Source organism: Seriola aureovittata, chromosome 1 (assembly GCF_021018895.1).
Source record: "Seriola aureovittata isolate HTS-2021-v1 ecotype China chromosome 1, ASM2101889v1, whole genome shotgun sequence".
Taxonomy (NCBI): Eukaryota; Metazoa; Chordata; class Actinopteri; order Carangiformes; family Carangidae; genus Seriola; species Seriola aureovittata.
This window is the reverse complement of record NC_079364.1, coordinates 25,556,505-25,577,166: the sequence shown is the minus strand read 5'-3', so window position 1 is coordinate 25,577,166 and position 20,662 is coordinate 25,556,505. Positions and strand designations below refer to the sequence as shown.

The following is a 20,662-nucleotide window of genomic DNA, read 5'->3' as shown; positions in this document are numbered from 1 at the left end:
ATCATTGCTGAAGTTGTGTCAGTGTTGAGTACTGTGCAGCAAATGTTTCATGTAACTTGACTAACACTGTATGGCTACAGTAATGTCTCCTGGAGCTTATAATATTGACAGTCTGTATGTCCACACCAGTCTTGGTAATTATAACCCAGATCATTGTTACATTGAGCAATAATTATCTGTTCTTCTCTCCCAGAGAATGCTGTATTTCTTTTGCAGCTAATTGATGGAAATATTTCAGATAAGTGAATATTAGACGCCATGACATGGTCAGATTACCTATATCATTACCAATTAAAATACTCTCGATAAGCAATGGAATAATCGTAAAAATTTGTTTCCGACTGGGAAAATTCACGTAAACATCCACACAAATCAGACTCGGAAACTCAGAGAAAGTTGTGTTACACAACCAAGTTGTGGCGTCATATACGCAGAAACATGGCAGATGAAAAGTAAAGGTTTGGTTAATGGTGAGAAACTTTTGATTAATGGTGCAAATTCACGTATTGGATATCAATTTTTTGCTAACATTTCATTTCTAATATGGTATTAGGTTCTAACCCTTAGTTGCTGTCCACATACAGTTGCCCTAGATTAGTTAGACAAGTTATTAATTAGCAGTAACGCTGCTGCATGAAACATTTATTAACGCTCTGAGCAATAAAATACAGCACATTTTCTTTCCACTGTCTGGAGCACATGAACACTACAAAGTCCGAAGAATGACTTCTCAACTTGGGAAATGGGATGAACATAGTTACAGTGATGTACAGTTGGCTGCGTTATTAGGTACACCTGTACAGTCTAATGCAATACAACTGTATTGCCATAAAGTCTACTTCTATGTCTATAATGTTCAGTTTTTGTGATATTAATGAAATTGTATGTTTTGGTTACATATAATATTCTGAACCCGCATGTGTCTAAGTGAGGGAGGAATAAAATTAGAAACACTTATAAACACTCGTTATATAGTAGTCCAGAACAACGAAGCCATGAAAGTCACCAAATCACCAAAAACTGAATGTGATGTGCTTTGTAAATATAGATGTCATGGCAGGGCCTTTATACTGGATTGCATTAGACTGCGCAGGTGCAGTAGCCTAATGTTTAATGAAGCAGGATGTGATTGGATGCTCAATTTGAATACCAAGATTGGCTGTAAAAATGTGAAAAAATGAAAAACTCTCTCCCTGGACAAAGACTGAAATAAAGCACTTAACTCCCCTTCACTAACAGTGCAGCTGCTGAGAAGCGTGAATGAGTGAGTGATTGTGTAACTGTTTGAATGTGAAGGAGGACACTGCTGAAATAGACATGAAAATAGAGAACACATAATTCAGTTGCTTTCCCCGGATTAGATAAAGGGACAGGTTAGGATCGCCTCTATTGAAAAACATCAAGTACATGCTTAATAACGTTCATTATAGTTCTCTGTCAGGAAATTGATTTCCTTTTCTTCACGGAGGGGTCAGAGGTCACGGTCAGTAGCCCTGCATCTCGTAGTGATTCAGTGTTACTCAAAAAATTTTTCAACAGATTGGAGATGTTTGTTGACCTGTGGGTTTGAGCATGGGTCTATTCACCAACAAACAGCCTTCCTACTAAATACACTGCCGTGCTGCAGTTAAAAGCAAAATCATCTTTATAGGCTTTGAACAGTAGAAAATTAATCAAGAAAGAAGTAAAACATAAAGTGTAGAGTGTGTAATCATGGTTCTGACAGTGAGGGAAAAAGGCATGTAGTCACTGTATTCTGCTGATCTGCGGCATGCTGTTGATTTTGGCATGATGGCAGGTAGCAGAGCAGTCAGTCAGTCCGGCTGTTCATATGGTGAACTGACAGCTTCTTTCACCGGAGATTATATTACTTTCCCCTGTTGGAAAAACTATCGTTACCTTCCTTCTATTGTGTTGCCGCTGACTCTCTGGAACACCCTGTTTCTCTTGTCTTTGTACTTGTACATAAAGATGTGAATTGTTTCACTCCCTCACATACTGCACATGTATGCATTGATTTAGTCTCATACACATATGAACACACATGCACAATTTTATGTTGTGCAAATTACTCTTTAATTTACATTGTGATACCAAAATTCAAAATTCACTCGCACCCTATTATCTATCCCTGGACATACCATCACTCTCCTCCTTCTATTCCTCCTTTCCTCTTTCTTTTCAGCTGTCTCTTTTGCACACATAGTTGCCGGGGGTGCAAAGGAGTTAAGAGGGAAATGTTGGGATGGAGCTTGTATAACGCTATTGTTAAATGCAAAGGAGGGGCAGGGTGCCTGTTGGGAGGTGGCTACCGGTGTCAGAAAGTCACTGTCAACTTATATAACTCCTCTCCAATTGTGGCTATCGAATGAAGAGTGATGCTGAGAGGAAAACTGGGTGAGCCGATGTTCGAAGTGCCACTCGTACCACTGGTCTGATTGGATAGAGAAATGTATTAAGTATTTGAATTTATCTGAATATAATGGGTCTATATGTTTGTAAAAGCTGTGGAGGACGATTGTCAAGTATATATGTCTTATAAGATGTCAGTGTCACTCTTAAATTTTTCAGCCATTGTGGCTGTGATCCCTGCCTTTGTTGTCTATAATTGCTTCTAATTGTGATGATCTGGTAGTTGGGACATTCTTCATTGTTGAGCTTATTGTATGATAACATAATATACATTTATTTTTCAGTTGTCTGTTTAGTAATAAATAACATGAATACATTGTTTGAAGGTATCGAAACTTGCCCTGGTGACCACACTGCAGCAATATATGGGAGTGCTCTCAGACTTTTGCACCCCACTGTACCTTACAGGATCATTTGTACATGTAGTGTACAGTAATATAAATATTAATCTGTATCTAAATAGATAAAGCTTTCTATCAGTAAGAACCTGCAGGGTTACATTACATGTAGGACGCCATGCGCTGAACATTATAGCTGTATCTGTTCATGTGGTTTTAGTTCCTATTCGTATAGAATAATTGTTCTTTTTACGCCTACAAAAAGGTTTTGTCAAGACTCACAGCTACATAGGGAGTAGAAAGTGCTGTAATTGAGATCTGGCCTTTTCCAATGCTGCCATGGTAACCAGAAAGCTCAACATACAATGCAGAGATGGCCTTCTCTGAGCAGAGATCTATTAACACTGACTTTGTGTGTCTGTCTCACTCTTGAGCACTCTTTTAACCCCTTGTTTTCTCTAATGCTCTCCCTCTGACACCCACTCTCTCTCTCACTTATACCAAGACAATAACACACATGTGAATACTTGGACAAAAACAGTTGATTTCATACATGCATTTACACACACAACACATCAGAGGCGGACTGAAACAATAATTCAGGCTGGAAATTTGGCTCCATCCCACTCTGTTCATGCAAACCACCAGACTGCTAATTTTGTAGGCAAACCCTGTTTCTTGACAGGGTAGTTATAGATTTAGCTACTATGTTCATCTGGGAGAATCACAAAATACAAAAATTCAGGACTAACCACCAAAAAATATATTCAAATCTTATTTTTATCATTTATTATACCATTTTAGGAATTGCATGTTATTAAAAGAGGAAATGATCCACACCCTTGGGAAATGTCCCGATGCTCCCGACGGGCTGTCAGCCACAGCAACACACAGATATTCACACACACTCAGAAACATGTTTCCTCGCATATATGTCTTTTTTTCCTCTTGCTTGCCTCTCACTGTACAATAACTCAGTCGGGAAGGGGGTGGCCTGGAGCAAGCAGGACATGACGCAGAGACAGATGTGAAGAAAAAAACTCTGTAATCCTACATAAGCCTCAATGCTCAGACTTAATATCAATGTCTCTCAGGAGAATCTTATACTGATTGTAAACCTCATTTTTAATTGTAGATTACCAATTCACCAGTCAGACACACGAACAATGAACTGCTGAATAAATCAAATAAGGAAGTGGACAAAAATATGTGGTCATGTTTAAGGTGGGAGCTTGTAGTGTTGTAAGGCAAATATCCCATAAACTATTTCAGTCAGTGTTGGTGATTTTTGAAACCTGACACATTACATAATTTTTCAGTTTGCAACTGATGTTTCTGCACTACAACTGCGTGGTCTCTGTCCCCTTCGCAAGTTCCCTAATGTTTTAAAAACTACTATATAAAAGTGCATATACTAGTAATTGTAATATGACTATAAAATGCCATTGCATGAGTTGTATACAATGCAAATGTATTTAAACTGTTAACTACATTCACAGCAAACAATTTTGTATCACAGTATGACTGTAATAAAATATGTATTTATTTTTCTCCTTCTCCGTGGCTGCTGGAGCAGAGTGCAAAGGACCACTGTGCCTTTGTGAGCGTGGTAAGCGGCAGCCTGTGTGTGTTCCTGGCCGTGTTTGTGCTGGTGTGTACAGAGATACTCTCACAGCGATGGAGGCGTCTATTGGGCCTGATTGTTTGGGCCACACATCTCACCATGGGCTACACCTTCATCTTCCGCAGCCCCATTATCCTGCCTTGGGACCAGGTAACCTGACTTCCCAGCAGGGTTACTTTTTTTTTTTACTTTTACTTTATCCTAGAATCATTGTTCAAGTTACATTAGATGTCTGACCACAATTTTAGGATACCAGATTTCTCAGAATGAGTGAATGAACACAGCACTTATTAGAATTAGAGTTAAATCCTGGCACCGAAGACTACTTGAAATAACAAAACCTTTACGTTTCCAGGTGCCTTTCTTTCTCTTCATCATCTTCACCGTGTACACCATGCTGCCATTCCAGTTGTGGTACGCTGTGGTGCTGAGTGTCATCTCCTTCCTGTCCCACATTATGGCCCTCACAGTGCGCCTCACCATTTACAGGACTGAGCACAATCCTCACCTTGCTTACCAGGTGAAATCATTTGCATTAAATATCTATCATTATGTTTAAGAAATACTTAAATGTTTATATATCAGTCTACAGCTGTTCCCTGTATTGGAGGAGTGTGTTAAAGGCTTCAAGTGAACATAGGTTATTTAAGGTCAATGTTGTTATTTCTGTTTTGAAGCTGCTGCTGACCTTTTTATTCCAATATTTATCATAATTGAATTTATCCAAAAAAACTGTGGAAGCGAAATAAATAAAACACAAAAAGTGATATTAAACAATAACATTGTATATAAGTCCATACTGTATATTTGTCTAATTTGTATTAGTACTTTCAACATAATACTCAGAAATATGATAGCTCTAACATTGTCTTCTGTGTCTCTTTCTGTAGCTTCTGTCCAATCTAGTGATATTTCTGTGTGGCAGTGTGGTGGGAGCCTTTCATAAGGTCCTGATGGAGAAAACCTTAAGGCAGACCTTCCAAGACACCCTTAGGTGCCTGAGCATGCGGATGAAGCTGGAGATAGAAAAAAGACAACAGGTTAGTGCAATACACTGGCTTTCAAAGACTGGTTCATAGAGTAGCTACACTCTTTCTGAAGAACAGGCCATTGAAACCGAAAGCCTGGGTTAGTTTTCAAAGTAATTCGAAGTGTGTCCACTTAAAGCGACACTGGTTAAAAATGGGGTCATTTGTATAATGCTTAAAGGAGCTATTTATGAGTTTTGCTATTGCTACATAGTCAGTGTTGGCATTAACAGCTATATACTTACCGGTCTAGAGGAAACATTTTGAGTTCAGCATCAAACTTCATTCGTTTACTTGCCAAGAGCTGTCTCCAGCGGGGGAAAGCAACACCAATGTTAACTCTTGTCTCTGTCAAATCTTTTCTTCTACTTAAGTGATCATGATACACAGCTAGCCCTAGCCCATCTCGTTACAATAAACCACGTTCGGTGGCAGAGCAAACTTACAAATAGCCCCATTAAGAATAGTTTAAACATAACATAGGAAATAGAAAAATAAACAATTTTGTTGGATTATTATATAAATATTTGTAAGAAATTACCTTTGGCTCATTTTCGGCTCTCAACACATTTGGTTGAATAAGGCACACACTACATTCACACGTACCTTTATTAAGAAGTGATCCATTATAGAATCTTGAAGAGCGAAACACCAATGCTTTTATCCAAATTGTATGCCAAATGAGGGACAACACTACAGTTTCAGTGCAGTAGGAGACCTTGGTGCAAGTACTAAGTACTTCATCTGTTCAATAAGTGCAAGGAGGTGAGGTAAAGAAGTGCACCAAAAGTGCATAGTAAGTGCTAGTTAGGCATTTTAGGGTGTAAGAGGTTAATTAAAAAAATATGATGGCATACCACCATTTTATTGGAATGAAATGAAAAGTGCAGTGTATATTCTAAGCCAGTCATGATGAGCAGTACAACACCACTATTTTACTTCATCATCTGTATTTTACTAAACTCAACTCGTCACTGAATGGAAACAAACATTACAGGCAAATGATGAAAATGGCTCATCAGTAATTGTTATCGCCATGCCTTATAATTTTATTTTATCTTTAAGCTTTGCCTTTGGCTGGCCTCATGTTGACTCTCCCATGAATGTTTTCATTGCAACTAACAAATCCTTCTCAAATTAGATTTTCCCGTGATGCCTTTTAAATTAGATGCATCTGTGCTGACTTGCTTCGACTTCAGAAGCCATTTTTAAAACAAATGTTTCCCTTCTGTCAATTGTTATGACTGTTGCTTAGTACGGGACATAAAACAAGCTGACAAGGAAGCTGCTGTGTTGCCTAGCAGGACAGAGAGGAATGATATAATCGTTAACATTTGAACCTCCTGTTGTATTTGAATTGTGACTGAAAAAGGGAGCCTGGTTCACAAAGTTAGAGAAAGAGAACAGGGATATAATAGCATGGTGGGGGTAGCTCCAAAACGGCTCCAAATGGGGAACCAATGAGAAACTCTCATTGTGTTCCCACATTAATTTCAGCAGGAGCGGTCAGTGTCCCCCCCCCGAAATGATTCTTGGCAGAGTGCGAACGACGTCAAAAATGGCATTTAAACTGTGTGACGTTAACACTCCCCTTTGAAACCAGCACTAATTAAATTCTCTGAAATTGACCTCTTCTCCTTTCTGTCACTGCATGTGTGTAGTGACAACAACTAAGTTGGCTCATATTCAGAATAGATAACATATGCAGCAGCGCTGTATTATGTGACACATCCTACATATGCACACCATCATCTATACAAAGGCCGCTTTATGAGAGGTGTTCATGTTTCAGTCTCAGTGGTAAACTAAAGGGATATTTGAACCCTGTAAGAGGTCAGTCAGACTGAATGGGAGCAGTTTAGGCTGCAGCACAGAGACGGACAGAAACACACATACCAAATATACATTGCCTTAGGTGAATAGTTAACCCTCTTGACCGCTCCCACATGTTGTGTTGTCATAGCCAGAATCAAAAAATGATTAAGTTTTGATTATTTTGTTTTAGGTTTACACACGATAATTTTTGAACTTTTTTTTTTTTTTTTTAATTAATCAAAAGGGAAAACTTGGAAAGTTTGGAATCAAAACATATTCATCTCTTTGCAATAACATTCCAAATTAAGTTAAGGTGCAATTTCATTCTTTCGAGTCCTTGAGATGTCTTTATAGCCTGGAGAGTGTCCGGAAAAACTCCAGGGAAATAAAAGGCTTGTGACATCACACTTGGCTTTTACAAAAAGCCACATGGAAAATTCTGACATGTTAGAGCAAAAGGTGCTGTGACCTGAAGAAGAAGAAGAAGAACATGAACAAGAACAAGAACAAGATGAAAAGTAAGAAAGTAATCCAAATGCGTGTTGTAATGCAAAGCACTTGTCAGACCAAAACTGGGCACAAGTCACTTGATATATAACACCCCTTACATACCATGAAATGTGGTCATGGTAGCATCATGCCATTGGAGTCAAGGTATTTTCAGCTCTATTGACTTGCAGAAGAAAATAGAAAGATCCATGAGTAGAGCAAGTCATAGGAGATTCTTCAGGAGTTATTTCTAGTATATTAGATTGAGAACAATGTCTGTGCTCCAAAAGGACAATGACCTTAGTATACAGCCAAATGAACACTGGAATGGCTTCGAAACAAGAATGTGAATGTCCTTAGGTTGCCCAGCTGGGGCCCTGATCCAAATCCCTTTCAAAATCTGTGTAATGAATAGACTGTTCACACACACTCTCCTCATCCCACCTGACCCATTCTAAGCAAATATGTAATGAAGAGTAAGAAAAAAAGATAAAATACAGACTCACGTGGTTGTATACTTGAATATCTGTTAAAATGAGAAATGTATATTTCATATTTCAAGGACAAAACATTAACTTTTGTCAGGAAAAAATCAGTGTAATACATCTGAATTCCACTTTGAAACACTTTGCGACTCTACAAAAAGTGGAAAAGTTTAAAGGTGAATACAGAAGCAGTGTATTTTCACAAATCACAAAATGCTACTGTATTCATACACACACACAAACATCTCTCTCTCATAGGCAAACACATTGGCACACACACAAACTTTGCTCAGGGTTCATATCTTTAGATTTGTTCTCTCATGCATTCACCTCTATTTACATCCACTTCTGCTCTCCAAAGCACTTTGTGCTGACTGAATTAAGTAAAGAGTGTTTTGTAGATAAATTTACCAAGCCTCTACTCAGCCAGTGAAGTCAGATGATCTAACCTAACCCCTCTGATGGAGGGATTAATCATTTCCTGAAAAGTTGCCTCTTCAGATTCCTGTCTTAATCAAGCCATTGAACTTTGAACACTTCTCAGGCCTCTGGCTATTCTGGCAAATCAACCTCAATGTGTCATTTTGCATGGCATTTAAGTATTACGCCATATCAACACCGGCACATTCTAGAATATTCTTCCTTTTTGTCATGTTATTATTTGGCTATGATGGCAGCATGGTCATGGTGTTTGGATTCACTGGCACCAGGTAATGTTTAAACCTGTATGGACATGCTGGGTTCTTTATAAACCACACCTGCTCTGAATTCCAATTAACAACTTCAGGGTGTGGGGACAGTAGGCTACTGCAATATTATTAGGGCTTGTGCAGGTAGAGATTGGTGCTAGTACTGTAGTGTAACTACATTTGCAGCATAGAGGAAGAGATGGGCACAGAAGAAATTAAAAAAAAAAAAAAGCTCAAATTCCTTCAATATTAAAGTTGAGTGAAAAATGTATTGGGTAAACAGTGATCTGAAAGATGCTTGATGAGACAAACGTCCATCATTGGATATTAAAGAATGAGATGTTGATGAGGTGGGTCTGGGAGTCTGAGCCTGTGATCGTGTTTGTGTTTGTGTGTGTGCACTCTGGCTGTTCCCAGGTAGACCTTTTTTCATTTCGGGGCTTTACCACTCATCACTGTACCTCGAGTCCAAACGTCAGATAAGCTTAATTTCCTGGCTCACCTAAATTGCATTTATGTAACTAATTCTGTGTGTGTGTGTGTGTGTGTGTGTGTGTGTGTGTGTGTGTGTGTGTGTGTGTGTGTGTGTGTGTGTGTGTATGCGCGCGTGCGCGCACGTGCGCGTGTCTGCATGTGCGTTGTGTATGTGTTTGCAGGAGAACCTGCTGCAGTCTGTGTTGCCAGTCTATATCTCCATGAAGATGAAGCTGGCAATCATGGAGCGCTTGCAAGACTGTAAAGACAAAGCAGAGCAACAGCGACTGGTCAAAGACAATAACTTCCACAGCCTTTATGTCAAGAGGCATGAGAACGTAAGGTACGACTACCAACCACCTTGAAAATAGCCATACATTTTTGGATTTATTGATAATTGATAAAGATCACCGCATAAGATAAGATATTTCTTTATTAGTCCCACAGTGGGGAAATTTGCAGTATTACAGCAGCAAAGTGACAACACAAGAAAGAAAAAACTGTAAAAAGTCAGTACCAAGTACTAAAAAAGATAAATAATATAATGATACAATATGTACATCACTGAAGCCTTATTTTGCTGGTCAAACCATGCACTTAGATTGAGATGATTACACAACCCATCTTATTGATCAGGCATCAAGATCATTTGGGGGCATCCAGATGTCGCTGTACATACGATTTTTTGTAAAGCATAAATGTACCTATAGAAGTATGTTGACTATCCTGTCTGAGAACAAGTATCTTCAGCCTCAACCTGCTCTGCTTACAGTTGTTAACAGGAGACGGGTTCACTGACTAAATCAAAGACTACATTTGTGAAAACTTGTAAGAAATCACTTGACTTATGACTTCTGAAAAAATAAATCAGTATTTTTATGTTTTAAGCTTGCTATACTGATATTTCAAATCTAAAAACAGCTGAGTTCTCAAATCAAACTAATTCGATTTCCCGCTCTTGTTTACTTCGTCCCTGTTTTCAAATTTATAAATCCTCAGTTGCTCTGGGAAACTTGTATTGCTACTTTCTCTATGCACATCACTTCATAAAAAACAAACGACCCATAAACAGTGCAAACAAAAAGCAGATTTTTCTGACCACATCTCCTAACGCTGGAGATTAGTATGCCTGTTTGTTTTCAGAGCGTTGACCCAGTTACAGATCTTTGTTTCATGAGGGTTTCATTAATTTAGCAAGTGCTGACAGATAGTGGGTCAGCTCAAACTGAACTTTGGCAGATGGCTCATCAGTTTTTTGGGTTTTTTTGTATTTTTTTGTTTTTTGGATAAATGTAGGCAGGATACAGTCTCTGCTTTACCTGAATAAGGGAAATGCATAATACTGAGCAGTAAGACTACGCTGGAAACATATTTTTATTTATATATTATCACAGAGAGCAGAAAGACAGAAAATAAATGGACTACTAATATCTACCCTCTGTTTATTAAAGTACTTTTGTCTGAATTAATCTTTAGACAATAGACTTTTGGTCTATGCTAATTAACAGGTTATTGTGAAGACATCGGTTGCTGCCATGTTTATTTAAAATCAGAGTAAGAAGGTGTTGAATGATGGGCTCCATCTCTGACCTATCCCTGTAATTACCTCAGTTGGACCAGTCATTAGCTGTGTTGTCGAGCACCTGGCCGTTTTCAGTCAGGGAGCAGTTTGGGTTAGGTGTAGTATCTTTGTCCCCTCTGCTGGCCAGCTGACTAGCAGTTGTACTCAGACCAGGCTGCTGTGGTGGTGCTAGTAATTGGCCTAAGCTACATGTGGTGTAGCTTATTACCAGTTAAATTCATGCAGTGGCCTACATGTAGTTCTCTGGGGATAGTTATGTGACACACATACATCTGTGGATATTTGTTGTGTCTTTTGTCTGAGCTTGTTTTGAATATTTATGTATACAGTCAGGGTATACTTGGATTTAGCTCATAGCTCTATTAGTTTGTTGAGAAACTTATGAGGCGACATGGAGTTTACATCAGTGGCCATCTCAAAGTCAAATTCAGTTTATCCTATCATGCTGTAATTTACGTGCACTGCATTCATCACACAATTGTTGACGTGCCCTGAGGATCAGTGCAGTGAGCATGGTGTTCAGGGAGGGTTAGAATTTCAGTTCCTACTGTAGCCAGCCATGCTAAGGCAGGGACTCTGGTGCTGTGTGTGGATTGGGTTTTTGCCAAACTTCCAGCTGTTTTTTCCTTGTAGTGTCAGGGTCTTTCAGAGGACAGATGAGATATCATTGTCCCTCTGCGGTTCGCTGACCAGCAGCCTTAATGATCCCTAAGCTATGAATGAGCATTGAACCAGACAGGCTGTCAGTGATCAGGTCCACTGGAGGTTAATGGGAGGTGAGCCAGGTGCTTTTTGCCTGAAAACCTGCTTCCTAATTCTGGAGTTGTAATGTTCATAATTTGTTATTATGTACCGACAAAGCTGTGCAGAGAAATGCCGCTTTTTTTCCTTTTTTATTTAGCCCAAATTTTGAGGACACAAATGGTGTGAGCCAAGTGTCCTCCTGTCTATTCCAAACTTGTCAGTTGTTGACCTGTGCATTCAGATGGTCCTTGTCATTTTCCAAAGTTTATTCACTGATTGAAAAAACAACTTTATGGAATGATGGAAGTGAGGGATGATTTTCCAACAACTTTGGAGCCTGGACATGTGAATCACAAAGCATTATCAGTAAACACAGCTTCATATATTCCATTTTAGTCTTGTGAACAGTTCTTACTGTTAATGTTATATGATGCAGACTTTAGTCTTTGGATGTTTTTACAGGTCAGAGCAAACATTTCTGTTTGTGTGCATGCATTAAACTTTGATTGTACCATTTCTTTCTCCCAGTATTCTCTATGCCGACATTGTTGGCTTCACCCGGTTGGCCAGTGACTGTTCACCCAAGGAGCTAGTCATCATGCTCAATGAATTGTTTGGAAAATTTGACCAAATTGCCAAGGTGAGTTGTTTGGAGTTTCTTTTTGTGGTTATTACAGATAACACTGATCTTGGCATGACCAAGGCACTTAAGTCTAAACAGTGCAAGACTGTGGATGGATCAGGAAGTGTACACTCATATCCTGTCTACCTGTTTACCCACATTTGCAGCCCACATTTGCAGCCTTGTTGCATACAACTGTACTTTTTTTTTCTCCTCTCTTCATTCTCATTCCTTATAGGAAAACGAATGCATGAGAATCAAGATCCTTGGAGATTGCTACTACTGTGTGTCAGGGCTGCCAGTCTCTCTTCCCAAACATGCCAAGAATTGCGTGAAAATGGGCCTCGACATGTGTGAAGCCATCAAGTGAGTTTGTGCCGACCATCACCGTCAGCCTGTGAATTATGTAAATAGTATGTGTTAAAGCTGATTTGTGGAACCTCGAGTATAACTTAAGTTATTCTGTAAGGGTGGACTGTACGGTGAGTCATTCGCAGTCATGTTTTCTAGTTTAGGGAAACACAGTTTGTCTTGTACAATAAAACCTAGAATTGCACATGATGAAAATGACTCGCCATTTTTAAGTAGGAAAGTGTGAGGTAATTCTTACCAGGTATTTAGCTGTTGACACACAGAAGCTGATAACAGGACTTCACTTAAACACATTTGGAAAGGACAGTGGAGCATATTGTAATGTTGTCTTCAGACTATTAATGTCCCTTGAAAGACTTTGGTTAGCATATGGAAACAATTTTCACATACAATGAGCTTGAGGATTGCTGTGAATCTCTTTCAGGCAGGTACGTGAGGCCACAGGAGTGGATATCAACATGAGAGTGGGTGTGCATTCGGGCAATGTGCTCTGCGGTGTTATTGGCCTTCGCAAGTGGCAGTTTGATGTGTGGTCACATGATGTCACTCTGGCCAATCACATGGAGTCGGGAGGCCTTCCAGGGTAGGTGGTACAGTGTTACTTTTGTGTCATAACCCTTTATACACATATTGCCTTACACATGTTAAGGTTGCTGAGGTTGATGCAACCTTACTGTTAACAAGAAACATCGAAGCCACACATGTCATTCCTTACTACACGGTTGATGATAACATATGTTATTTCATAGACCTTTAATTTAATTGTTTGTTTACTTCTATCTTCTCTAAAGATTTTCAATTAACAAGTTTATATTTGTTGTTAGGTGATAATCATTTTGTAACTTTCCCACTTTGTTCTATGTTGTGATTAAACAAATTACATGAAGAATAGAAATAAATGTCTTGCATATGCCATGCCAATTTTTATTCCATTGTTTCTCCTGCTCTTCACTCTGAAAGACGTGTCCACATCACAGAGGCGACTCTGAAGCACCTGAACAAGGCTTATGAAGTGGAAGAGGGTAATGGCCACATCAGGGACCCCTACCTAAAAGAGCTCAATGTCCAAACCTACCTGGTCATCGATCCACGGGTGAGTTCTCTAGTCCAGCTACCATGAAAATGCACAGTGTGAGGGAAAGAGTGAGAAATATGTAACTTTTGAAAACACCTGCTGTTATGAATAATTGCTTGTATGATGATCAAGCATATTAACAGAAAAATAATTGTGTAAATCATTTTAATCATTACATTTTTTCAGTACATACTCATTTGTGTTTTTGATTTTATTTATTGATTTATTTTTTGACCTGGTGCCGCTCTCTGTTTCTCAAACATCCGGTGTCTTCTTTGTGTTGTAGTCCAAATGCTATGGCATGCGTGGCTTATATTTTTACCGTAATATAGTTGCTGGTCTTTTTTTTTTTTTTTTTTTTTTAATACCACGATTGTGTAAATGTTTTCCCACCATACTGGTTACTCTTTTTTCCCTGGATATTTTAATTTTTGCGTTCAAAATAAATATTTTGGTATAAGCTGTGCCTGTTACTGCAAAAATAGATTTGATAGAAATTAATGTGGGCACGGCCTACTTGAAGTTAACTGGCCAGATTCATACGTACATTGTGCAATTGCAACCAAATTTAGGTGACCCATGCACATTCCAACTCTCTCCTGAAGAGTTAGAAGAACATACACACTCTTTCTGTGCCTTACAGCTTCAGCTGAATGGCTACAGTAAACACAGTATGATTCGTCTTTGTGTGTCTTAAGTCGAAGGACCCGTCACTGAACCCCCGTAGCATGCCTAAACCTCGTGTGAATGATGGCCTGAAGATGCGGGCGTCTGTGCGTATGACCCGTTACCTGGAATCCTGGGGGGCCGTCAAACCTTTTGCCCACCTCCAGAGCCGAGAGGGCTTCACCACAGACTCCAATGGAAAGTCACACTGCAAGGTGAGCAAATTGTGTATTTATTGTTAAATTGAAAGGCAACATAAAATATAGTATAAAAATTAAAAGGACAGTCTCTCTGTGCTAATTAATTTTTGTTGGTGAATATGTTGCTGCACTATGCCTCCACACATGATGGAAAAACGTTCCTGCTGGATGATAAAGGCACTGGTCTTAAAGTTTTAATTGATGTTCTGGTTTTGAATTTATCCAACATTTTTATTACTTGTATAAAAGATGTGTGAATCGTCTTTTCCAGGACATCCCCCTGCGACCAGCCCCCGGCTCCAAGATCACTGAGAGGTAAGACACGTCTCAGCTGTTTCAGAACCTACACATTAAATTCACATGTTAAGTCCCTATTTGGTAACTGTTTTTATTTCTAAGGTGTGTTATACTGTAACAGAATGAACGTGAAACTTGGCATGTATAAAGAGACAGAATGTGCTCACACATAATCACCCTGGAATTCAGCCTGTGTAATAACCCTGTTGCTCAATAGCATCTTGATGGCCATGGCTTGAGCAGGGAAGAGTGTCTCCCATCATCTTGCTCTGCCAAGATTTTTCCATCTGTTCAAATAATCTGATCCAGTCATCTTTCCATCACATTTTATTTGACAATATTATGTAATACAGTATATCAAAACATTTATTGGGATGATTTCATTAGCTATTCAGCTATTCAGATTATGATAATGTGCAAGATGTATGTGTTCCACGGAAGAGGAGAAATGTCCATATGATGCCACTAGTTGGTAAACTTTATGGTGGTAATCAGGGTTTAAGAATAACTTGTTGAATGTGAGATTTTCCTTTTGGCTTGCACTTTCTTGCACTTTTTCTATTCGTGGATGCGTAATCGACATTTTAATCGTGAAGTATACGGTTGGTGATCTTATCTGGAATCATTTACAGTAAAAATCCAGGCAGGATGTTTGTTGTCTCTTACTTACTTACTTTTAGACATAATGTGTAGGTGTATGTAATAAACCATCTCCACCAGCTACTGTATGCAAATATCAGATGGTAGAGAAGGGAAATGAGAAAATTACTATTTAACCTAAAAGTCTGAGTGGTGACCGTTGATATAGATCCTTAAACTCCATATTCATGAGATTTAAGGCTTACAGCCTCTATGAATAAACCCAGGGATGGGTAAAAATTTGCACCAACAGGCTATTAATTATCATTGATCAATGCAATACTTAATGATCAGCATTAGCCAATCACCTAGCACTTTATTGCTGTACACTTGCTTATTCATTCAGTTATCCAATAAGCCAAGCATGTGGCAGTAGTGCAGTGCATAAAATCATGTAGATACAGGTCAGGAGCTTCAAACATCAGAATTAGGGAAAATGTGATCTCAGTAACTTGGACCCTGGCATGATTCTTAATGCCAGACTGGTTTGAGTATGTCTGAAACTGTTGATATGGGATTTTTATTCACAACAGTCTCTAGAGTGGTGTGAAAAGATAAAAACATCCAGTGAGAAGCAGTTCTGTGAACGGAAATGCCTTGTTGATGAGAGAGGTCAGAGAAGATTGACCAGACTGGTTGGAGCTGATTGAAAATCTACGGTAACTGTTTACAACTGTGGTGAGCAGAAAAGCATCACAGAATGCACAATACATTCAACCTTAAAGCAGAAGACCACGTCAGGTTCCACTCCTGTCACACAGGAACAGAAATCTGAGACTGCAGTGGGCACAGATGCACCAAAACTGGACAGTTGAAAAATTTAGCCAGGTCTGATGAATCTGGATTTCTGAACAGCAGCAGCATGAACAGTATGAATACATGAACCCAACCTGCCTTGTTACAGCAGTCCAGGCTGGTAGTGGTATTGTAATGGTGTTAAGAATATTTTCTTGGCACACTTTATGGCCCTTAATACCAATCAATCATAGTTTGAATGCTCCAGCCTATCTGAGTATTGTTGCTGACCATGTGCATCCCTTTATGGCCACAATTAACCATCTTCTAATGGCTGCTTTCAGCATGATAATGCACCATGTCACAAAGCAAAAGTAATCTCAAACAAGTTTCGTGGACATGACAATGTTCATGAAACCTTTAGGAAGTCATAGCGGTAGAATAGCTGATTGGCAGCATGAACGTGCAGCTGACAAATTAGCAGAAATTATGTGATACAGTTATGTCAACATGGGGCAGAATCTAAAAGGAAAGTTTCCAACTTCTTGTGGAACAAAGAACTGATGCTGTTTTGTGAGCAAAGGGAGGCCATACCCTTGTGATTATAAAACTGGGTAAAATAGTTCTTAAAATCAAAACATTATTTGACAATAAGACAGTGCACTTGCCTTAACCTGCAGTCACAACTTCCACATAAAACAGATTGTTGTCATCGAGGGTCTGTTTAGTATAACTGTGCTGCTTTGGCAGTCATTCCTGCAGAGTGGTGGGAGTGCTGAGTTCTATGACAAGCCCACCATTAGCTTCAAATAATGCATAGACAAATTGATTACGGTTATAGCTTCTAATGGTTAATTCTCTTTACCTGTCTGGCACAGGCAGTAAGCGCACAGACAAATATTTTAAGTGTAGCTACTGATTAGTGGGCAGTACTCACCTACACAAACAGTGTGGGCTGGAGTAATATGATTAGAGGAGATAAGTGTGTGCTTTTAGGCATTCCACCCTGGGAGAATGGAGGTTTGCTTTGTCTCGGAAATTGTTAATTTCATTCATGTATTCACAGTCCACTGTAGCGGAGGCAGCAGCTGGTGAACATGTGTGAAGCTGAAGTGAAATGACAGTGAAATTGAGTTGCACCCACTCAAGCTTGATGACATTACAGAGCACAGTGTGTATTTTCTGTGGTTAAAAGTAACAGTTGTGAGTGTGCATCACCTGTTCACAAGCCTGTATCTAGCTGCTATTAACAGTTTTAGATAGATTTTCACATTTATTTCGTCATTGGCCCTGTGTTTTTCTCTGTGATGAATCTGTGTTTATGTCTTACTGTTGGGCCTTGGCAGCTTTGATGAGTCTCTAGAGGAACCATTCACCTTGCCCACACCTCCATTCAGCAGCTATAAGTGAGTGGGGCCTTCATGGCCCGTAAGGTCCCTCAGTGCAGTAGTTCTCAACCTTTTGGCTTGTGACCCCCTTAAACAAAAAGAACTGATGCAGATTAGTACTTTACAGTCAGTAGGCTACGTGCAGTTTCTCAATAGGAATTATTTAGATATTGTTGAATTGATTCATTTTCGTTATCACACCCACCTTTTTAACCATTCTTTGACTCCGCCACATCCCAAATAAATTCATTGTGGTGTCCTGTCCCCCAGGGTGAGAACTACTGCCTTAGTGGAGAGCCGTGCTTTCCCAACACTAACCCGAGCAGAGGTGTAATACTGTTCTTTTCTCATGATTTCTCACTGCTACCTCTTTTTAACAGGGCGACGTGTGATCTCAAATAGCATCAGAAACCCTGTAACCTCTGTTAGTGGACTGACATGCTACTATTAACACTGATCACTGACTGGAGCTTGTGTGTATCTGGGTCTGTGCATCTGTGGTGAGTGTTTCCTTCCTGATAGAGTAGGGGGTTTCCAAGCAGAAGCACAGCAGAAACACTCCCACTGAATCTCACAGAGATCATCTAACACACAACGTTCTGCATCCGGCACACTCCCCCTACATTACTCTCTCACAGGCACAAACAATATTTCTCTTTTCCCACTAATGCTTAGAATGGCATTAACCAAGTTACCTCCAGGCACAGCTAAACTGGACCTGAGTAACCTGCATGACCTGATCTGGTTTTTCAACATCTGTCCCAGTCAGTCTGTGCATTTCAGTCTCTGTCCGTCTGCCTCTTCCTAATTGTCTGCGTGCTTTCCGCTGCAGGAACAAATCCCAGAAGAGTAAGTTTGACGAGGAGCTGCACAATGAGATGACCACTACCATAGATGAGCTCAGCAGCAAGTAGGTCCATTTTTACAATAAATCAAATCATATTGTTCATAGAATAATATAACTCGAATAGCATGAAAATCATCATTCAAGGTTCAATCTGCAGTGAATTACTACTAAAACCTTTGATACAATGTTCTCTAAGGGTTGAAAATTTTAACCATTTCCAAACTTTAATGATAAAGCAGGTAAAGCAGGAAATTTAGACATGGCTATGCAAATGATATCAAGTCAAACTTGACAATTTGGTAGGTCGGTCCACTTCTTTGGTCAAGGCTAAAATATCTCAACAACTATGAACATTGATGCTGCCTGAGAATGACTACTAATGACATAGGTGATCCCAACTCAGGATAACTTGTAATACCTTTGGTCCCAACATTCCCATCAGCCTCACCTCTACTTTGTGATTATGGGTAGTTAGTAAATGATAGCATGCTATTACATGAAGCTAAGATGGTGAACATGGTAAATATTACATGTGCTAAACATCAGCATGTTAGCATTTAGGCCAAAGCACCACTGTACCAAAGCCTCACACAGCAGCATTGCTGTAGCATGGCTTGTAGTCTTGTTACCATATCATTGCTTAATTACAACACAATACTTTATTGAATACTGTACCGTACATCGATATCAAGACAAAATAATAATATATTAATAATAATTTTCTTTGTAAAATGTTAACTAACTAACCAGCATGGTATTTGACTCCTCCAGGATGTTACAAAACATGTAGCTTAGCTTATAAGCCTTCATAATGGTCTATTGGTAGCTGTACAGTATAATTTATTACCTTTCTGTGTGTGTTTATTGATTCACAGCGATCTGCAAGCATCAGGCAGCTACTACTTGTTTATTGACGAACATCACAAGTGCAACAGCTATTTATGTACTATGTGATGCCGTGCTGATTTACCCTTTAAAACAGTGACACTACAGATGTTAAACGTAAAAGTCAGAGCAATTATCTGTCCTTTCTTTTTCTCTTTCCTCCTTCCTCCCTTTCCTGATTTCTTTCTCCATCATTTCTTCCTTCCCTCCTTCCTCCCCTCCTCTCTTTCAGGCAGTGGTCTAAGTCTGAAGAGAGTGTCCGATTAGCTTTGTGGTTTCCAAAGAAAGATCTGGAAAAACAGGTTAGTTTGACATAAAGCTGCAAATAGATCACTGAAATTATTTACAGTCCAGACTGCAAGTATGTGGACAGCATTTGAACCCTTGCAATTTGGGCACTCTGTGTTAAAGGGATTTATCTCACATACAAACCTACTAAAACTCAATTTAAATGATTTTTGCTGAGACTGAAGAACAAACTTATGTGCAACTGTCCAAATACTTATGGTCTTGACTGTATATTTATTTCTACATTGTCATACATTTCCATTCAAGCAGAGGTTCAGCTGTGTTCTGTGTTTCTTCCTCTAAGTACCGAGCCCTGGATTTGCCGATGTTCAAATACTATGTTGGCTGTGCCACCCTCATCTTCCTCTGCATATTTTTGGTTCAGATGCTTGTTTCAAAGGAGTGAGTATGACCACATTTTCTTGTGTTACTTAAAATTTACTCAAAGATGTTGACGGTTATTATCTTCCAGTGCAACTGGGAAGAATGGGCAGTGTACATCTTTTTTCTTTGCCCCTGAATTATGCGATGTAGCAGACATCATTTGTCACAGGTCATCTATTATTTCAAAAGCACACTATGAAGATTATAGGTGTACTGCTGGGGAAAGGCTGGTGGAGACTGATGTCTGATATGCACTGGTTTTTATCTCCCTCAGTCGACAGATGTTGGGGAAGTCATTTGGAGTTTTGGTTTGTGTGCTGCTGCTGACCCTGGCCATCTGTTTCGCAGGTCACTTACAGGTCAGTGTGTTAAGTCTTACATTCACGTTCAACATTCAGATGTTTCAGGGATTCAGTTCAGGTGTCAGCTCTTTTCAGGCAGTTTGTCCCAGTTAATATTTGGTTTTGTAAAAAGTGGAAAAAGTAGGCATCACAGTCACAGCAACCCTTTGATACCTCTTCACAGCAACCCGTCACACCATGCTGGATGCAGGTCAGGCATCAGTGTGGAAGGGTTTTCATTTG

General features: G+C 39.4%; 1 protein-coding gene across 3 annotated transcripts in view; it reads left to right on the top strand.

Annotated features, from left to right (window-relative positions):
• Positions 1 to 20,662, top strand: part of adcy7 (adenylate cyclase 7) — a 56,963-nt gene that overhangs the window by 28,450 nt on the left and 7,851 nt on the right. For 2 of the 3 annotated variants that reach the window (XM_056381171.1, XM_056381178.1), the window contains exons 3-17: positions 4,327 to 4,524; positions 4,730 to 4,894; positions 5,265 to 5,414; positions 9,537 to 9,697; positions 12,209 to 12,320; positions 12,541 to 12,668; positions 13,099 to 13,257; positions 13,635 to 13,767; positions 14,448 to 14,630; positions 14,887 to 14,930; positions 17,633 to 17,692; positions 18,507 to 18,584; positions 19,639 to 19,708; positions 19,999 to 20,096; positions 20,353 to 20,437. In XM_056381171.1, the coding sequence (XP_056237146.1) occupies positions 4,327 to 4,524; positions 4,730 to 4,894; positions 5,265 to 5,414; positions 9,537 to 9,697; positions 12,209 to 12,320; positions 12,541 to 12,668; positions 13,099 to 13,257; positions 13,635 to 13,767; positions 14,448 to 14,630; positions 14,887 to 14,930; positions 17,633 to 17,692; positions 18,507 to 18,584; positions 19,639 to 19,708; positions 19,999 to 20,096; positions 20,353 to 20,437 (1,824 nt within the window). The remainder of the gene's footprint in view (positions 1 to 4,326; positions 4,525 to 4,729; positions 4,895 to 5,264; positions 5,415 to 9,536; positions 9,698 to 12,208; positions 12,321 to 12,540; positions 12,669 to 13,098; positions 13,258 to 13,634; positions 13,768 to 14,447; positions 14,631 to 14,886; positions 14,931 to 17,632; positions 17,693 to 18,506; positions 18,585 to 19,638; positions 19,709 to 19,998; positions 20,097 to 20,352; positions 20,438 to 20,662) is intronic. The other variant, XM_056381186.1, reaches the window with a different exon arrangement.